Here is a 21,496-nt window from a genome sequence, read left to right as displayed (position 1 = left end):
TACTCGAGGTGCTACCGCGCAAAGCGAGGCTTGCGAACAGCAGCTGGCATTCGTACAGAACAGCGAGAACCCAAGTGTCCATCTTGAACAGGAGCTTCATCTGCTTCTATCATACGGCTTTCATTCAGCATGTTCTATTTATCAGCTCCAGGCATTATGCAAGCAGATTCCTGTCTGCAAGACCTTGGTTAGTTTTCTCAGAATCCTTTTCATTTCCTCTAGGAAATTTAAAAAAAAAAAAAAAAAGAAGAGAGAAAAAAGTATGCTATTTCTTTACTGCTTCAAAGCATATTTTTCAGCAAAGTAAAAGCATGCTTTGTCTGAGCTTATTAATAATTCTGTACCGAATATGCTGGAAGATCCTTTATCTAAGGCTGCAGAACATTTTGCTTTAAATCCCTAATTGGAAATGTTAATGAATCCCTGCAAGAAGGTTGAAACTCCCACATTCGAAGTTCCATGATCCTGGGGATATCAGAAGTTCAGAAATAAAGTATTTCAGAAGCCTATAACCTCTTAAATGCCATCACGTGTTTCTGAGCTGTCAGGTCCAGCTGAGCTTGCATTTATTTCAGTTCAAGTTGCAAGGACAGAATGTTTAGCAGCATCCCCCACAATGTAGCTATACAGCACAGGGCTCCCCATCCTCCACAACAGTTTATGGTTTGAATGTCGTTGCAAATCTAAGCAGATAAGTGCAGCTGCCTTCAACTTCAGCCCAGAGGTCCAGCCAACAGAGCCTGCAGGTGCCAGCAGACAGTGATTCATTTAGACCCAAACAAGGGGACATTTGATCAAGTGAGGGGCTTTTGCACTGTCTCCGGGCTGCAGCTCTCTCCCTAGGCAGAGGACTCTGCGGAGTGAAAGACAGCACACTTTGCACATCGGAAGCCCTAGGTATGATCCTTGGCCGTTCCACAGGAAGCAAGGCAAGTGAGCCCATCAGGCCCTGCTGAGCACACATTACCTTCTGCAGCCATTCACTCAGCTCCAGCCAAAATCCAACCGCGTGCCCCAAGGTCTTGCTGACCCCCCCCCAGGGTCTACAGAGGGCCAGTTCCGAGGCTACGTTCAAAAAAAACCCACAATCTACAACACACAAGCCATGCCCCAAACGCCCGCCCCAGTCAAAAGAGACAACTGCAGTTAACAAGAGCATTCCCAGAATATCCTTACGTGAAGGGGAAACGCAGAGGTCAGAAATGCTGGAAATGCTCCCACCACAAAGGGGAGGATGACCATTCGGCAGAGATTGCAGCTTCTCATCCCTCTCGTGACAAGAATCGGTGTCGTTTTCTGGCCTGGAGGAGAAGGAGAATGCAGGGTGAGGAATGTTTGCAGTATAAAATGTTGCATGAGAGTAAATTCTAATTTTTTCTAATTGCCAGTAATGACACAGAAGATACTGAAATGATTTTATATTTCATACTGCAAACTAGTGCTAAGGACATGATTTAACCGCATGACTGTAGCTCCCCCCAACCAGCTGATGTTAGATGTATTTGAAATTAACATTTTTTTTTCCACTGCAATAAAAGAGTCGAGGAAAGGAATCCGTAACTCCTCGCAGTCTGAAGACCCAAAATACCAGCAAGACACTTAAAGACTGTAGCAGTGGTCCTGAGAGCTCTTCAATACTTATGTCTTTCAAGGATTTTAATATTTGCTCCTGAATATTACAAGGATTTCACTTTACAGAGCAATATGCAACACAGACTTGAAACAATGTAGATAAGAAGTAGAACTGTTCATTTCCCAAGTGAGGTGGATCAACAAAAATCTGAATCAGGTGAAGGACAGAAGGACAAGATTGCTTAGTACATAAGCAATAAAACACAGCAGAAGCAAGAAGGGTGTGCCACCCTTTTCCCATCGGAAAGTCACTTCATTTTCACAAGCTTGTTTTTCTCTTCATTTATAAAGCATATATAACTCCAGTGGTAACTAAGATTTATTCCTGAAAAATACTTTCCAAAGAGGCTGCAGGGCCACCCTAACAGCCGATCCCACAGGGTCACTCCAGGTCTCCAAGCCCACCATGGGCAAAATACTGTGCAGGGAAAGTGGGACCTTGGACTCGGTAACGCTGACCCCACAGTACAGTGGCACCGTATATTTGGTCGTGTATGAGCCAGTTTAGATTTTTAAGACCTGCAGTTCTTTTGGAGGACTTGCAGGAAAAATTATTAGATAATTACTATGCTACTAATATGAGTTTATATTGATTTGTTGCTGTTTTCTTCTTACACACAAACATGCACACATTTAATATCTAGGGAGGGGGCTTGCAAAAGCTGTGGACATCGTGGTGGTGCAAAAGTTGACCACTGTGAGAAAGGACACAAAGTATAAAGCCCAAATCTGCCATCCTGCTATACTAGGCAGAAGAAGTAGGTGCCACACTCGAAACAGATGCCTTTTTTCCCATGTTAGTACTCTGAAGAAGAATCAAGACAAATTCTGCCCTGGGACAGCCAAAGGTTCTCTTTCTGCCTTGGAAGTGTGTTTTTAATTAATCTTTCTTAAAAAAAAAAAAAAAAAAAGTAAGAAAGAAAGGAAGAAATGTCTTCCAGAGCTTTTTCCATGCCCAGATCTGGTATCTTGCACTTGTCCATTCTAAAGCCCGGGTAACATAATCAATATAACCCCATATGAACGCTACAGCTGCCAAAAAGACATGTTTGGATGAGGGTTCTCAGTTAGATCATCTGCTTGTATGAAAGCTGATGCCAGCACATGACAGTGGGGGGGGAATAAACATGGGTGAGATAAAGCTGAGACCACTCCCTGTCCACAGCAATAGACTTTGATCAGGTTCAACTACACCTGTGTATCTACAGCCTGAATAAGTCCTCACTGTTTTCTGTATGGATCTGCCACACTAAAGTGAGGAAGAAATGTATTTTAAGAAATAGAAAATATGAACATGAAAGCAAAGAGTGGCAGGGGGATGACACAGGACAGTCTTCAGACTTCAGGGCTGATACGTTCTTCTAAAAACCACCTCTACCTTCTAACTTCATTGCACTGTTTTATTTCAGGTTACCCATTAATTTTAACATATTTAGCTATACTGATAGTGTGACTTTCGAGTACTATTATCTACAGTTTGTTAGAGAGACTACTCAGCTTAAGTATCTGCAGAAAGGAAAACATTAAATCCTCATGAAAAAATGCTGCCTGTATTGTACCTACCTGGATTTGATCAAAAACTGTATGCAAGTGAAAGTAAAAAATCATTTAAATTTGAGATCTCATTGGTATTTTGCTTCCTCAGCCAGGACAGTGAAAAGGAGAACTCTCATTTCAGACATTAAAAGATTAAGATATACTTGTTCTAACAGCAGGCACAGCATAATCAAGGAGCTCTACACTGTAAGATTTCTTCTTTCCATTTACAATGCAGCCTTCTACCTCTGACCCCAATCATGCCAAGAGCAAGACATCACAGACCCTCCTGCTGGAAAATATATTTCTTCCAAAGCAGGAAATCCAACATAACAAGATTTTTGCCTTTCCCATTTTCTTTTAAATCTGTTCTCTTACAGGGTGGGTAGCAAATCTCTCAGAGCAACATATTTTCTTGTTTATAAAGTGGAAGATCCCAGGCATTTTAGATACTCCATGCAGGAGTGTCTAGAATATATTACGAGAAGATTAAAGGACTATGAACACGCAGGATATAACGCAAATTTAAATCAAACTGATCAGTAAACATTTACTCAACCATCTCAAGGACGTGACCTCAGCCAATGGACCTGTCTCTGCCTACAAAATTCCTCTGCTTGCTTTTTATGAAATTACCTTTAAGAGTGACAATGGCAATACACTTCTAGGTAGAGAAGGTTTATTTATCAGGCATTGTTGTTTTTTTGTTTTTTTTTTTTTTTTTTTTTTTAAAGGAGTTAAAAATATCCAACTTGGCCTCATTTGTTTGGACTTACATTAGGCACATGGCTCTGTGATAACCTGGAGTCACAGGTCGCTGGAGAGGCTCATCTGTACTCTGATGGACACCAGGAAACAGCTTCTTCTTGGTTTTTGGAGTGTGAGTCATTATCTGAGACACAGAAAATAAAGAAATGGGGATGAAAAATTAAAAAAAAAAAAAAAAAAGAGAATGCAGTGGAAAGACAGGTAACTGGTGCCATAGAGAAAACTGTAGAAACATGGCATCAGAAACGAAGTTGCATTCTGGTGTCACCAGATAAAATTCCCTGGAATCACTGCAGGCTGTTCCATGACATACTATCTCAGGTCCTGTTTCCATCATCAGCACTGGTAGAGCTATGGACTCCGGGATCCCGAAGGCACACAGTCACATTTATCTCAAATTAGTCGCAGCACACTCAATGGTGTCCATGCAAACTTTACGCTTTTTCACCTAATGGCTTTTTGCTGCTTGAGTTCAGACATACAATACTTGATCTGGCATAACGCCTGCAGGAGCAGTTGGCTTTTCAACTTTTTTTTTTTTTTCTAAATAATTTCAGACCAGCAGAGTGTTCCAGTATTAACTTGCTCAGCACTTTGCTTTGTGTGCCCACAGAGTCACTGATGTAGCACTAGAACCCTAAAGGCTGCCTTCAGCTTATTATTCAGCCGCAGCCTGCCCACCTCTCATGAAAGGGTAACTACCTGTCTCAAATTTATTCTCCTTCTTCTTTAGAGCAGCTAATAAAACAGACCGTGAAAGATTTGGACTGCTATGCAGGTATACCCTGGCTCTTCAAGCAACAAATTGAAGAAAAGATTTTAGAAAGTGATGAAAGTACTGAAATTAAACACTTAATCCAGCAAATTAATTCATTTCAAGATCCTAATGAGTGGCACTCACTCCCAAGTACTCGGTTGTTAGCAGCTTCTCTCCTGCAAGCTCCCCCAGCTGAGGCTGCAAAACCTCGTCTTTGTCCAGATCAGCCTCCATGATGTCATGGTCCTCCTGCGAGAGCAACACACGTGTTATTTGAGCCCAGGTTCCAAGAAGTTTTAGTTTCAAATTTAGTTCTCACTTCAGTAGTCACTTGGATGGTATGTACTGTCCAGACAAATGGCTGTTAGCACTGCACGTGTGAGTGGTAACGTACAAGCATTTTCCACCAAAAAACCAGGCACCGAAAGACAAATTCACCTACATTTTTGATATAACCAGAAACTAAGGAATCTAGAGAGAAGAAAAAACCCATCCTTTTTTTCCACAAATGCTATGCCAAAAAGTACAGTATGCATTTCAAAAATTGTTCTTTAAATTTCTAACCCCAAATAATTATTCCTTGCTTGACCTAATAAAGGCTCGGGAAAAATTTTGGTCATTAGTATCTTTGTAGACCGCTGTGTGTTAGTCTGAAGAGATGCAATGCTCCGTCCTTAACAAGCAGCTGGTATGAAGTCTGGAGTTTTAGTTTTTGCACATCTGCCCAAGTCAACCTAGTCACACAGTACAGACTGAAAAAAACAACCTGATGGCATTTCTTAGCCAACTGGAAGCTGACAAAAGGCTATCCTTGTTTTAAAAAACAAAATAAACACGAAACTTAAGTCAATTCTAAAAAAAAAAGGTTCAAGAAAGTTCATCATTCAAGCAAAGAGGATGTCAGGAAACTTCACAGAAAAGATCTTGATGTGTATCAGTATCATCTGACAGCAATAAAAGCATAAACTTAAGTTAGACTATAACAACTAGCAGTAAAAATAAAGTAAGCATACCTTAAAACAATTAATAACCTTTCCTGAACATAATGCTAGCATTCGTGAGACTGAAACGCCCATACACATAGTCAGCACTTTGGGGTACATCCCTCTACTTTGCCAAAACCCTGAAATAATTTATTGCTGAATTATTGCTTAAAACTTACAGTATAGGAAATTAAAACTGACAATATAGGACTGGTAAAAAATTATTAGAATTGGTACTTTAGGCTACAAATATCATATAAGAAGGCAACAATCCTCTGTTGAGGATTTTATTCCACAAAAATGAAATGTAATCAACTTCTCAAGTGAAAAGGACGCAGCATTCACTCTCCCCTGCCCATTTCTAGTATAACTATGGGGGGGATTCATCCTTCATGGAAGTTCTGCTGCTTCTACAGATCTACAAGCCAGAAAATTGTAAAGTTTGAAGGACTCCTTCAGCAGACCAAAAGTAGCAGTACAAGAACAGGATAGTATTTTTGGTTGTGTTTTGCTACTGAAAATAATTCTCTTCTGTGCTGCACAAGCTACCCTAAATCAGACCCAACCTGGACGAAGAAAATGTGCTTTGCTTTGGAAACAGGCTGTGACAGTCAATGTAAATGACTGTCAGAAAAAGTAAATGAAGCACTCTAGTAAGGTTTATTGTAATAGTAACGCAGAGAGCCTGGCATAAACTCCATTAAAAACAATGGCCACCAAAATTTCATGAGCACAAAGAAAATGAAAAGCAGTTTCACTTTAGTGAGATTTAGACTCAAATAGTTTTAAATAGCCAAAGTAAGAAATACCCTCTGCCAGAAAGGTTAGCCAATAATATAGATGCTTGGACAGTGCTCTACAAAAACGGAAGGAGGGGAAAAAAAACATTGGAAGTGTGTACAGGGAAGGTATTTCCTCCAATGGAAATGGCCAGCTGATTCCAGTCTTTGTCTGGTGCAGAATAACGAGCCTACCAACACTCACACCAAGTAGCTTCTGATGCTGTAGCTAATCTTAAGAGGCATTAGATGCCTACATGTGAACAACTGAAGCAGTTACAGAAATACTGCCAATAATCCACACAGGGTTCTAAGGTTCAGAGTAAAGTTTTTCCATAGTATATTTATTTATGTGTTAATTTAACAAAAAAATGAGTTTTGTGTAAGTACTTTGAAGATACTAGATTGTTAATTGTCTTCATCCTCCTAAAGATGCATCCTCTAGACACTCAGCCCCAGGAAGATGTTCAAGCTGCCTTTCTCTCCAAGGCAAGATAAATCACAATCAGCTCCTAATTACCTGAGATACTGGGAAAATGTGAAAAATAGCCCAGATAATGGAAAAACACAGATAAACGCTTGTAAATTAGTCAACAACCATCTGCATCAAGCAAAAAACCCCCAAAACCAAAAAAACCCCAAACACACTCCAAACTCCACAATATACTGTACTTTGAAGAAAAATTTAAAAGTTGCGAAGACAAACTCTATAAATAGTCTAGGAGAAACTTTTTTTATATGGTATGTTAATGCAGCATCGAGAGCTAACAGTTTTCTTTGAGGAGGCTTTACAGAAGACTGCCTGCACCGTGCCTGGGCAGAGTGTTACCCATCAGAACATCCCCCTGCTCCTTCATCCAGCTCTCTGCGTGCACGACGTACATAACTTCAGAGATTGCCTTAGTTTCCCCACATTCCACCTCTTCCAATATTGTTTGATGTGTTTTTATCACAGAGAACTCCAGTTTCTGGTTTCTGGGGTGTACTTCCTCCTGCCAGCCTTGCTCCCTGATGTTATTCAACATAGCAGGTAACCGAGCCTGAACGTGTCCCTCCTCTGCCTCCTTGTACAGAAGAAGAGCTTTGACGGACGTGCCATCGTTCCGCCGCTGAGATCACACAATCGGTGCCCTGTTCACCGATGCTCACGGGCTGCAGCAGACGCTGGCAGCAAAGTCCCTCAACGTAACGGGCGTGTGATGAAGCTCTCTTTCTTTTGATGTGTTCTCTACAAGTGTATTTTCACGCCGCAGTTTACTGATTTTATTGCCAGGTGCTGAGTGACGGCATATCAGAGGGTGTCTGATAAATCATCACTGTACAGTTATCTAATACAGCTCAAGTTTGTAACTTATCTTTTGAATTAGAGCTATGATATCCTGTATTCACTTCTACAAGCAGCTTTTAAAGATGCTCCAAGTCAAATAAAAAGCAAATATAAAGATAAAATACAGAAGAGAAATTAAGTTAGTATTTAACAGAAGAGTCAAATTAAGCACCAGAAAATATGCACCGTTGTGTTCCTCATGGTGAGCAAATCCCAACAAGGATGAGCTAATACCAACAAAGATTAACCAGCTCCTGACCAGGGGGATGGGAGGTAAGGGGGTAAGGTTGCCCAAAGGTAACCTAAGGCTAACCAGCATGGTAAAAGTCACATGGGAAGAGACCTGACATGCTGATGTAGACACCTTTGCTAATGAACTCATCACTGATCAGAACGTGCTCAGGTGTACACCAGTGATGGAACTAAAAGCTGACCAACGAGCCACTACCTTGCTGTAATGTGTATCCAAGCCTACAGCTTCTCTAGAGAGGTGTGCCAGGTTCTGTGCACCACCGCCTGGCACCCCTTTCTCTACAGAACTGCACTAAGGGTCAGAAAGCGGATCCTGACCCCGCGCACAATGGCTCCAGCGCACCGGGCACGAACCTGTTCCAGGGCTGAGGGACAGCGTTGTGACTGTGGCTGTCAGCACGCCCCAGATGGCTAACGGAACGAAGGTGGGTGTGTGCTCCAGAAGCCAGTGCATCCTGAGCTCTGCACTAGTTAATTTGAAGCTCAGCAGACAAACCCGAAAGCCAATTTCTATCTGAATAACAGCATAGACAATTTTTTATTCAGTTTATATGCTCCAGTGCCACACACTAGAGAATCTTAAATTTCTGAGTGTACGATGGCCTTAGAAATCCCAGAATTATCCTCCAACAGGCTCAACCACATCTTGGAAGCAGTGTTTAGGAGAAAGTAGTCATTACCACAAGATCCACTCAAAGCCAAGAGAGAATTCAACTCTAAATTAAACACAGATAAAAGAAAAAAAAAAACAACAAAAAAAACCCCACCAAAAACCATGAAAGGTAATAGTAACAGCATGGGGAACCTTCCCATGCTGGTGGAAACAATAAAAACTGGGCCAAAACCTGCAACATAAGTCTGCATAAAAGAGGTTTTTTGTTGTTGTGAAGGTATAAATATTGGCATTAAGTAGATCAGCAATAAATTATAATATCAGTAAGCAGTCTGAATGCATGTCATTAAGTTGTCAATATATGGCCATATTCTGAAATACATTCAGTCTGTAGTAGTTTTTAAAAGTTACGTAAAAGCAAGACTTCCGATAAAGTTTTCAAAAACTTTCTGTTGCCAGATCACATCATCAGATGTTATCACAGAACCCCATCAAAGAACAATAATTCATTGCATTTCCAAAATACAAAAGGGCTCCAAGCATTGGAGCAGAGAGTCAACAACTCTTTGCTTATTTAACAAAGTACCTGCTGCCATGCTGTTTGTATACTGTATTTTTCTAAACTGAGGGACTAAGAAATGAGGTCTCCTTGCAGCAGAACAAAATTTTAGTTCCCAGCAGCAATAAAGATTTAGAACGTGCAGCAATGAACGGTACATAAGAAACAATTTTTAATTGGCTTAATGATACTTTTTAATATAATGGAAAAGCTAATGAAAAACTGGAATCAGACACTTCTGTTTCAAAATCCTACTGTTATTTTTGAGTCAAATAATAAGAAGTCGCAGAAGTCTGTTTTAATCACAACGGTTCAGTGGTAAAAATACATTTCAAAATGACTAGATCTAAAGCCTTGGCTGGGATTGTGAGCAGCAGCCGGAGCTTGTCCAGGGGGTATGAGTGAATAGGAGAATTCACCTTCCTTTCATTCCCAAGAGCAGGTAAAGTAATGAAAGTGTTCAACACTACCATGCAATCCAATGCCACACCTTTCATGAAGGAGTTCCTTATCTCTGTGCTTTCCCAACAGAACACAGTATCCTTCAAAAAAGCATACTAGAGTTCAACGGGAAACATCACTCCCTTGGATTCTCATGGTACACCAAAGATACTCAAAGCCTTGAAACACCAGTTAAAGGGTGCTAAGCAGCATATAAAACAAAGGGAAGTTATAAGCCTATCTTGCACATCAAGCATTGATTTTGGGTGGGAGGAGTGGAAAGATTATTGAAAACTCACTTCAGGACTGCAGGAGGTGAAACAATTGCAATAATCTAATCCTCTTAGAAAAAAAAACAGTTTACTATACCCCCTTAGAACAAAAGGAGAGCTGATTGTTAAATAAAACTTCCTTGTAGTTCTAAACTTGGAATTTCCACCTAGCTCTAAATTTAGGCAAAGTCACAAGGGTAATCAGTTCACGTGTTCAGCACCTATTGTGCCACAACACGGAAAGCAGCTAAATCATGCACCCAGTGCCAAACTTCCCTGGACATTGCCAGCCATAGGCTGGATCCTGCAAGGTGCTGCACCCCCATGGCAGCTGAGAGCACACCACACCTTTTACAATTGGCATACTTACATTTTTCTCTGCTTTCAAATCATAAAAGGCTCAATGTGCACTTGAGAATGCACTCAGTCACCCTGCAGCAGCTGGGCAAGTTTCAGATGTTCACTGTTCATCTGTGTTAATGTGCAACAAGCTACTAGAACGCGGATACAACTGACTTGGTGAAGTTTTACGTGTCTTATTCTTTGTTGGTTCAGGACAAAAACTTACTGCTTGTCTTGGTTTCCAATAAATACATGTTCTCCAGCACTATTTATAATACAGGAACATTTTGCACAGATCACTCACAATGTCACTGGCTTCTTCAGGGCAGATACATGATATAAATGTATGTGCATGTACACAGCCATCTAAATATGCTCAAGGACATCTACCGTAGCTGTTCTTTTAAATTTCTCATGTAAGACTTCTCAATACAAGAGAAGTGCTATGTGGTAGACTTCTTTCAGATCAAACTCCCACGTAACACGGTACATTTTCAACCCTGCGCCCGTGCGCTTATGGCAACATCACCAGGGAAGACTGGGTTTAATGTTTCCCTCACATCATTTACACCTTGCTTTGCTCTTTAATTTAGATGGTCAAATATGCTGTGCTGTCTCCACCTGGGATCCCATTATTCTGTGCAGATGGCTTCTTAAAAAATGATGAAGTATCGGTATAAAACACATTTATTAGCAGAGCTAGAAATACACAGCTAACCAGTTTATATTTACTATGACATTGTTTCTCATGCTTACTTTCTCAGTTTTTTTTTCTTTTCTCTTTTTATGGGACTTATTTCTTAATTTGTAACTACTGCTTTCCTTCATTACATACAGATAATTTATTAACTGTATTTCAAAGTTTCTAAACAGCAAAAGAAGAAGTCACACCCTCAACAGATCATGATACCTTAAGAAAAAGTTTATAAACTACTCTGGAGATACATTGTTTAATTGGATTCCTTTATTTTTAACTGCTGAAATGGGTCTGCTTGAAAGCAATTTAAGATTTCTACTGCTACCGTAACTCCTTATCTCTTTACTTATTTCAGGCTATAATCCTTTGCTTATCAGAGGTGGTGACTTGCCAAAATAAAGAGTAGGACTTCAAATGCAGATAAGGTAATGGAAACAGATCCAATTTTCTTGTTAATACACCCTGGTAATCAAATAAAAGCAAAAAACCCAAACCAACCAATGAACAACAACAAAAAAAACCCAAAACCCGAAGTCTGGCTTATTGACACAAATATTTTCTGCCTAAAAAGTTATTGATTTTTCTAAAAGGTGCCAGAAAGCCTTTAAACTTACTTCCTCACCCTCCTCTTCCTCTTCATCATCAGACACTGTACTATCATTCGATGGCTCTTCTAGAAAGAAGCAAAATGAAACCGTATAAGAGTACACATGCAACTTAACAGAATCTCTGGTTACTGCCCCTCTTTTACAACAGTAAGATTTACCTTGCTTCTCACGTAGACACCCTATTCTTTTCAGGACAACTATTGGAATTCTTTGCTCCTATAAAGCATTCTAGAAATCACTGAAATCAACTAATATTTGGGAAAATATTGATGTGTTCAAGGCCAGGCTGGATGAGGCTTTGAGCAACCTGGGCTAGTGGAGGGTGTCCCTGCCCGTGGCAGGGGGTTGGAACTGGATGATCTTTGAGGTCCCTTCCAACCCAAACCATTCTGTGATTCTATGAAAACGGCAGAAACAGAAACACTCTGGAATTGTTATCTTCTCATAGATCCCACTATGATGTCTCAGTGTATTTACCTACAAGATTGGAAGTGTGTGCACTTGCAAGTTTGTCTATTTTCAACTATTTCTTAACAAAAACCTCTACTTCTCCCTACAAACACTTCAATATTATCCTGCTTCCATACGTAAAAACACAATTGATAGGTAGGAGTGATTCTATAACCTTGATGAACAAATATTGTATAGTGGCAATACAGTGCTTACATACTTGATTTGTTCTTTTACAAGCTAGGACCATAAGATATGCTGTCTTCTGCTCCTTCCAAAAGCCAAAGATAGCAGTCAAACTTGTTCTATTTTTATTGTACAGAAAGATTTAACCAGAATTCACCTCCTTTTCATTATTTGCTTTCTCTTTCTTCAGCCTTCCTTTCAGCCACAAGGAACAGAAAATACAGTAAATATTCCACCTCCTCATACTCGTCTGCATTAACAAAGCATCTACAACATACTCTCCAAAAAGGATGGTCTCTGCCCCCTACTCAGGGTAAGACATTTCAGATCACAAAGCTAGACTCCTCAACAGAGCAAGAGATGAGCAGAGACAGACCTAGTCCCTAAATCCTGCTTTACAAACTGTATCACCTGTTTATTTTTGCAGTTGGCAGCAGCCTCTCATTACCGTGAGGCCACTGACATGAGAGAAAACAGTCCCAAGACTTTAGGATCAAGACCCATTGAGCCTTTTATTTCTTCTTTACAATTGCAACACAAAAGGAAATTTTGAAATACATCTGAGATTCAAATCCTGACATTCACTGCTCACCCTCTCTCAGACCATCACTCTATTGTTATTCTTTGAGAGTTTCAATGCGCCAAGTAAAAACATGAGCTTTCTTATGGCTTTTGTGAAATATTTACAGCTCAAATAGCTGCATCTGTTCTTCTGACCTGAATTGAGCTGCTTGATAATAAATTCAATCTGTCGGATCATCTCTGTGTTTCCTTCCTTGATAAAGCAGCGCAGAATTTCTTCCATTCCCTGGATGTAGTGGAAAACATCGCCAGGTTAGTATTTCATGTGACCACAGTGACAGAGTTTTGTTAGCTAAAATGTCAGTGTTTTGTCAGGAAAAACAGAGGCAGTGTGAAACAAACCACCATGTCCATCTCTAAGCACTCCGTTTTGCCCATACACTTCCCAAAGACAAAAGAAATAAGCTGTCTAGATTGCTTCTAGGCTTAAATACAGAAGTCTCCATGAGGAACAGCACATTTTTACAATAGATCTGCTGCTTTTGCTCAGTACACAGTAGTCATCAGAAGAGGGCAAATTCATAGAGACAAGGTTCAGAGAAGGAAAGCAAGAAGCAGGACCAACTTTGACCTTCTCTTAAACCCAATTTCTCTCTTTGTGGCCCCTTAAAGCCTTGATGTTATATCTTGAATCATTTAAGATGACTTCCAAGCCTCCACCCTCTGTGAGGTAAAACATCTGACAAAACTGTGTCTCCATAACTCTCTGGGTTAATTCTCAAGATACAAAGATACACTGCCATCCCAGGAATGGCTTCCTCAAATCCAGAAGTTAAAACACATTCATTACCATTAGACTATCACAGGAGATCAGTTCCTAGTTCTGCTAAAACATCCTCCTGCTTCTTTCCCCAGCTAACCATATCTACACCAGGTAGAAACAAAAGCAGCAAGATGAAATGATCCTCTTAGTGGCTACTCACTGGTGCAGAATGAGTTGAATAAGGGCAAGAAGTAGCAGGTCAGATGAAAGCATCTCCTGGGCCACATCCAGTCTATGAAATGCTAGATGGACAACATGATTCTAAACCACCACCTTTAATTTATAATTTAGACGCCATCCTTCACGCTGCTGGGGCTGCACTTCTGGGAGAAGACCAGCAAAGATGGCAAAGGTGGAGGGTCTCTTGTGGATTGTCTTCTCAAATGCCATGGCTTCTGCCCCACAACCCTGCTGCACAGTGCTCAACAGGTATCTGTGTGCGTGCCACCCTTGGCACATGCACTGAACTTTGTGCGATGCAAAGCAGCACTTCTTACCATTGCTCTGGCTTCTTCTCGGACAGAAGGGTTGCCCAGAATGCTGTACAGTGCTCCATTCACATACGGTTGTATCTAAGAGGAAGAAATAGTCACGCCGCTAAGAAAAATTCTTACATTCACCTCACTTGACTATAAGCAAAATTTAAGAGTAGAGGTGCAGAAAAAGTATGTTCAGAGAATGTAACCAGGCTAGCCTGTACTTGCAAAAAACACCACTTGGGAAGCAGTGAATTTTTAAAATGCAAATATACTGTGATGTGTTTGATCTAAATCCGTGGTGCTGCATGCTGATTTCCCTTCCTGACCCCTTCTGAAAATGTATTCTTGCAAATTGACCTTGCCCTACAGAAAAAAAAAAGGAAGAAAAAGTTTCTGATAGACACTAGTGGCAGTATGAAAAATAGGACAAAGAACAGGGACAAGACTGTGTCAGCGTGAACCCAAATCAGGCTTCAAACACTATAGCTTCACACAGGGTGATAAAAGCTGTAGCAGCTTAAAACATCCCCTCACTCTGCTGCTACTATCCCTCAGGAAAGGCAAAAAACGAGCTAGCATGAAAGCTGTGTATTATGGTTAGTGAAAGACACCAGATCTGTCCAACTAGTTTTATCAGCACTTAGGTGACTCTTTGCACTGGGCAGTTACTTTTGGAGCACTAAGCTTCCCAGTCATTCCTTGGAAAAAAGAACAACGAGCTAGGCTGGGAGCCAGGGAAGCAAGGAAAGACAAGGGACTGGGATTTACACAAGGCTTCCACACTGCTCAGAAAGCTCTCCATGCACCCAGGAGCATTGCCTTCTACGTTCAACTCTGACAACAAAACTCCTATCAGCTGTGCTGGTGCAAACTAGGTTGTAAGAATGCACCCTCTGAGAGAGATTTCAAGGTCATTCTAAGGCACGGACTTCAACAGTATGACACTATTTTCTAAATACTTCAGTTTAGGGACTGGGATGTTATTTTGTATTAGTGCATATTCTATTAAGCTTTCATTATTCATAAAAACAAAGCTAGCGAAAGGGTCCAATACAGGTATGCAAAGTTTCACCTTAATCAGAACAGTGCTAGCAAAGGACACATCTTCTAATGCATTCATAAAATGTGAACTAACCACTTCACTGAAATTTATTCTCTATTTGCAGTTTAAGTTACAAACAAAAAACCCCTGATGATGCAATCACTGTATATGAACATAAGACACGGAGTTTCTATTTCATTTTTACCTGGAAAATTTCCCCAAACACGTTGCACAATCAACAAGAAATCATTCTAGAACACCCTGGTAAAAATTCTGCCTTCCCGATTTCAACTGCATACAATATTTGCCTGTATTTTCTCCTGCCTTGAATTTTACTCAATGATTTTCCTCTGCAGAGACAGCAGAAGCAATGCTTTATATAGCAGACAGCAGATATCAGGGATGTGCTGAAAAGTATTAGGTAGAAACAACTAATAATTTTTAGTATTTTCCTCTCAGGTAGTTTAATTTAGCATCTAAGATGCAAGTGTGTCCAGAAACAGAAAAGATACAAACTACAAAAGGGTTAAGTGGCAGGTTGAATAAAGATAATAGGGCTTGAATGTCACAAATGTCCTGCTTTCTTATGATATTCCTTAAAACTACTAGCAAATCTGCTTCTTTGTGAGCCCGTGATGCAAAACATCAGGTGCACCACACATTGTTCATCCCATGAACTAGTTCAGCTTGAGATGTGGTGTGAGATAACATTTAAACAGCATCAGAAAATGCAATCAAGAAGGCACATGTATTGCATGATAACTACGCATCTAAAAGACCTTCATTCTTAGCTGCCAACACATGTTAGAGGAGGACATAATTATATCTAGAAATACCAGGGCCCAACCAAAAAAAAAAAATTACATAATTGTGAAGTTTAGGAAAATTTCATGCAACTTAATTACATGAGGGTCTAGCAAGGGAAACAAAAGCAATTTACTTTTTCCATTTCTTCTTTTCTTGTTTTTTTAATTTTTCTTTCTACCTTTTCATTAACCCCAAGTTTGCTGTACAATTACCTCATGGTTCTCATGGCAAAGAAGATCAGTGAGAACTCTGAGCACGTGGTTTGCGATCCTTGCACACATTTTTTTCCCTGCAAAGGGAAAAAACATAAATATGCTTGAAAAAATATTTTACTTCTTAAAATCAGTACTAAATATAATTTATGCAGAGCAATACTGTTCCTTGTTCCTTTCAAATGCTGCTCAGCGTAACCGAGCTGAGCTAAATCTGGATTTCTACAGCTGTAATCTTGGACAACACAAAGGGATTTTTTAAAAGTTTAACAAAGGCATTATTTTGCTTATGGCAAGCAGTCAACTTTTCACTCTTGCCTTACTTTCCTTTTTAAAAGGAAACTTACTTGAAGCTCCTTTTAAGTCTCTTGGACATAGACAGGACCTAATTTTCCTCGAGGGAATCTCTGCGTTGCAGAAGTGAAGCATGTAAGTACTGCACAAGGTGACGGTGAAGCTCCTTGCCACTCCTCATCCACTCAGATCTGACTTTTTTTTTACACAAACAAATCTCTTACACAAATATAAAGCATCCTTTGAAAAGTAGGCCTGGAATGTAGGAATGGCAGTTCTCACATCCAGATATGAAAAAAGAATCAAATCTTAGAAGGTTCCATTGATTAACTGCTTTCTTAATTCTTTAGATTTTGGTGAAGCTAGCCTCCCTAGTTTGGGATTCTTGGGAAAGAGATCGGCTCGAAAGCATTGGTTATAACACTCAAATATCTCCGGTTGTGTGAGTCCCTGCTACTAATTATAGTCACTTGAAAGATTCCAGGTATATCAGAAAAAAAGATCCACAATCCTCCTTATCCATGTCTTGGAATAAGGTTGTAATTCAAAATGTGAGACACCTGCACTCCGCAGACAGAGATTCATGAGCAAGGCAACAGAATACTCCAGGGTGTAATCAGACAGGCAATCTGTATCTGTTAGAACATCAACCAGCCAGAAAATGAGCCCATCATTGATCATCGCCGACTGCAGTGCACGCCTAGGATTAAAAAACAAAAAGCCCACAAAAATCAAACCACAAGATAAACAGCTTTCAAATACATTTATAGCTAATATAGGCACATTAAAACCCTGTTTCACCTACCTGCTATACACTAGCCTGCCAACAAAAACAACCCAAACCTGCCCATTTTGGCAGAATCAATGAAACTAAGGAATTAACAAAGCCTGAAGAAACTGAAGATTCAGATTCCCATAGGGTTAGAGGACTGAAACGTTGTTGGGTTGGTTGGGGTTTTTTTGTATTTTGTTTTGGTCTTTTAAACCTGCAAACTGATGAGGTATGGTTCTTCATTGTTTTCTAAGGCTTCTAACTGCACCTAAAATTGCATTCTCAATTGTCTTAAAATCGGTTAAAAAAGCCAGCTCCACACAACAGACCTGTAAAACAAATTAGTTACTTCTGCCATAGGTAGCCATAGCACTACAGCACTTTTGTACTGTTGATTTGACAAATGAGATTTTTTTGGTTAAATCTATTTGCTCTTTTTGCTAGAGATTCTTAAATCACATATTCGTTTAACTCACCCTGTAGTTGCCCTCAAAGAATATATTGAATAAAGCACCATGTGGTCAACTGATCTCCTACACCAGCAGGTCCTCACTTTACAATACAAAAAAGAGGTATACACTGGTAGAAAGGTCCCTACTGAAGAACATAATTTTTAATCATGTTATTTCCAAAGGACTTTGATCCAAAGATCAAAGCAGGTATTTTCCTGCTCTTAGTACCTGGGATTTGGATTACTCCTGAAAGCTCATATGCTTTCTCAGTCCCAGATCTTGCAGCAGGTCTATGGCATGGACTGAGCAAAACAAGGGAGCATCTGATCACACGTTAAAAACAAGTCTCTCATGTCAAGTATCTGGAACTAAGCTTCCATAAGATTAACTGTTATTTTTCAGAAAGTAAAAAACTCGCAGATTTTCAGTAGCTTAGTGCCTAGGCCCCAAAATGCAAACTAACTTGTACTATCAACAACTGCTTTAATAGAAAAATCATGTTCTCTAAGATTGGTTTAGGATTTCAAGCAGTAGGGTATGAAGATTTATTCTCTTTCATCTCCAATATGTAGAAGGTATAATGTCAGGAAACAGTGCAGAATTTTACCCAAAGCACATTTACATGTGCTTCATCCAGACAAATTCTAAATGAGGCAAATCCAAAAGCAGCCCTCATTCTTCAACAAGCCCAAACAAAAAAATAAAAAAAAAACAACCCAACACTTGCAGTCTTAATTTAGAAGAAACATGAATGAAAATAACAAGAGCTAAACACATCCATCTACCTCCTCGTATTTAGTTAACAATTCAGGGCTGAATATTCCTCCTGAGTACTGTGAAAACAGAGTTCCTAGATGAAATTTATTTGATAAATGAGAGCAACATCATGGCCTTTACTGCTTTTGCATGATATTTCTTTTGTGGTGGGCCTTTGAGTCAGACCGCCAATGCAAAAGTAAGAAACAAGCCAGCCCATGCATAGACAGCTCCAGGAAAGAGGATCAACAGGATGAGGATGAAATCCCTGAAAAATGTTTGCACAAAGGATAATGAAAACCCTATGCTTTGGACTGTAAGGCAAATTTTTTTTCTCTGAAAGATCTTTCTACATTAAGATTTTAACTTTGTTCGGTTAAGGAATACATAGAAAGCACACAAGGCTGCGGCAGGAGATGTGCGCTTTACTTGAGCCTTGACAGCTGGTAGGAAGTCAGGTTAATTCAGTCAGCAAAACTGAGTTCTCCTCCACGATAAATGCCACTGCTTTCATCAGTCATCAGAGGTTCTGATGATTGTTATGGGAAAATCAAGTGCTCTTCTTTCCTCCCTGAACAGAGCCTAACTAGCCTGCATTTCCTCTCCCGCTGTCACCACTGCGTGCTGTGCTTTCATCACCTGAGGCTGAATTTCTGCAGAGCCCCCAGAACATTCTCCCGTGTAAGGGAATCCTTGTCTTCAGCTTTCAGTCTCTCCTCCAGCATTCGCAGCAACGTTGGGTTCCGAGAAAGGTAGACACGACCTGGTGCAAAAAGTGATGAAAGAACAGATGCAGAGATATCAGCCTGGGACAGAAAAGCTCCCTCTCCTTGGAAAAATAAGCAGGATTGACCTCAGTTTCGTCTTGACAAGCCACAACGTTGTGCCAAGACCCAAATGAGTTGTCTAGCAGACCACTCGGGGCGTTAGAGACCCACACTTGTCAAGTTAGTACCACACAGAACCCACTATCCCTCTTTCAGTATATGCTTTCTGATCTATCACAGCTTTGTACATTCTAGAAAAAGAACAGAGATGTCTAAAGAGCTCAGGAAAGTTAGTTGCCCTGCTGCTATTGACTTTAAATGGGGTTTCAGTTCCTAGCAATAGTCAGCTCCTTAAGTAGCACCAAACCAAGCGCTAATGTGGGACAGGCAGAGATACAAAGCTGCACGTATATCAGTTAGCAGTGATGCACAAAGATTTATTCAGGCGAGGACCAGGAAGACGCAAGAGTAGCTGTACTAACTACTGTTGCACAGCCTGCTAGCAAGTCTGCCCACAGAACCTTTAATTAATGGGGATTTTTCTTCTTTATTTTTTTTTTAACCCTCATGAAGCTACTCAGGGCTATATCAAAGGCAGCACCTGGGTAAGTCCCCACATGGACCACAAATCATCAAAAGAAGTCAGAAATCCTGAATCTACAGTGTCAAAATGAAAAGTTCCCAGATACTGAAAAATTGTTTTGAATACATGTAACAAAAGACAGTGAATCCCTGGAAAAAAGGTGCAAGTAAGGCTCTAAACTTCCGCATGCAGTGACATGCACTTGTGAAGTACCTATAAGAGAAAATGCTATATTTTTTTTTGCAGCAAATCTCTTACCTTCTGCCAGGGAAGCAAAAGCATTTATGAGCCTTGCCATATACTGTCTGACCACCTCACTCTTAGAATGTAATAATTTGAGGATGCTTCTCTGAAAAAGCAAGCAAACATTAACAAAAACTCGAAGGAGGAAAAAAAGTCAGTCTTCTATAATGTTTTAAAAGCTTAATCAAATTTTCACAGCAAACAAATTTTGCACACCAATATCTTAAATAATGCTAATATGATTTAAAATTTTCCATTCTCTTTTTTCTATTGGCAGGGGGCTGAGGGAGAGATTGAAAATAAACAAATCAGCAAATTACAGCTCGTCCGCTCAGTCTGTTAAAACACCACCAAGCTCCACACTTTAGGGTGGGAATTATAATGAACCAACAGTTATCAGTTAAAGCTGATATCTAAAATTAATATTTACTTAGTAACAAAAAAAAAAATCTTAATTCTGTTGATCAACACACCAGCAATTCCTCTTTCTAAAGAAAGGTAACAATCCATTCCAAATTCACGGAAATACTGTTCAACACGTTATTACAAGTACACAAACATATTCCAGAGAGGTATTGAGACTGAAGTCCTAATTTAATTTAGTTCTTATTCTAGATCAGTGACATGCACTGAGTGTATTATCTGACAGTACATGATCACTCAAGGAGCTATAGCATCTGAGAAGCAAGAGCTACCTCCTAAGTAAGGGGCTCCGCAGGCTTCTGCTCAACTCACGGCCACTAAGCACCAGGAGAGGTGACAAACTTCCACTGGTCTATAAGAACTGTACCTCCATTGGGAGCTCTTGTAATGAAAGCTTTGCCCATTAACATTTAGAGATTGGGATGCAGAAGTTAAATGTATAATGTAATTTTGGCACTACTACTTTTTTTCCCCCCTTCTAGATAGTGATAAAATTTTCTGATCAGCACTTGATACAAACAAATGAGCAATATCTCATAGAAATTGGAGGAAAACCCCTTCCAGCTGACCTGACAGTTGCTGTGGCAATCTAGGAGATCATTACTGATGTAGGCTTGAAGGACAGTGTCTCTCTGTTCTCCAGGATATGATGTTGTCAAGCGCTAAAATAAATAACAATATCAATTAACCAGTTCAATAAATAAATCATAATGTGAATCAATGACCAATGAAGACTTTAAAGGTGCTGATACCCCATAGCAGAGAAACATTTTCTCATGAGGAGAAGGAATTCAACCTCAGTGATCTAACGGAAAGAGACGAAATGAACTGATCTGACCTCAGCTCAGTGATCCATGACAAAACCGTTACCTGGGAGCTGTCACCACTGTCCGTACAGGAAGGACGCAGCATTACTTCCCATGAAGTTAAAAAGCCTCTCTAATAGCTATAGATGTGGTGCCTTTCTAAAACATCTGAGACAGAGTACTGGGCTAGAACCACTGGCCAGACCCAACAGATGTTTTTTTTTAATGTGAAAATGGACACTGAAGCCTGAGCAGAATACCACTATTATCATCTTTCACGTCTGTCACTTTGAACCCATCAGCTTCCTTTTCA

General features: G+C 40.0%; 1 protein-coding gene across 1 annotated transcript in view; it reads right to left on the bottom strand.

Moving 5' to 3' along the window:
* ARMC9 (armadillo repeat containing 9) overlaps nt 1–21,496 on the bottom strand; it is a 60,185-nt gene that overhangs the window by 9,932 nt on the left and 28,757 nt on the right. The window contains exons 12-22 of the mRNA XM_010083721.1: nt 20,947–21,039; nt 19,970–20,060; nt 19,001–19,124; nt 16,942–17,081; nt 16,088–16,164; nt 14,045–14,119; nt 12,920–13,010; nt 11,573–11,631; nt 4,838–4,942; nt 3,945–4,060; nt 1,177–1,301 (exon numbers count right to left, since the gene is read on the bottom strand). Of these exons, the coding sequence (XP_010082023.1) occupies nt 1,177–1,301; nt 3,945–4,060; nt 4,838–4,942; nt 11,573–11,631; nt 12,920–13,010; nt 14,045–14,119; nt 16,088–16,164; nt 16,942–17,081; nt 19,001–19,124; nt 19,970–20,060; nt 20,947–21,039 (1,096 nt within the window). The remainder of the gene's footprint in view (nt 1–1,176; nt 1,302–3,944; nt 4,061–4,837; nt 4,943–11,572; nt 11,632–12,919; nt 13,011–14,044; nt 14,120–16,087; nt 16,165–16,941; nt 17,082–19,000; nt 19,125–19,969; nt 20,061–20,946; nt 21,040–21,496) is intronic.

The sequence above is a fragment of the Pterocles gutturalis genome, unplaced genomic scaffold, assembly GCF_000699245.1.
Source record: "Pterocles gutturalis isolate BGI_N339 unplaced genomic scaffold, ASM69924v1 scaffold6340, whole genome shotgun sequence".
Taxonomy (NCBI): Eukaryota; Metazoa; Chordata; class Aves; order Pterocliformes; family Pteroclidae; genus Pterocles; species Pterocles gutturalis.
Note: the sequence above shows the minus strand (reverse complement) of the source record. Positions and strands in the feature narration are given on the sequence as shown.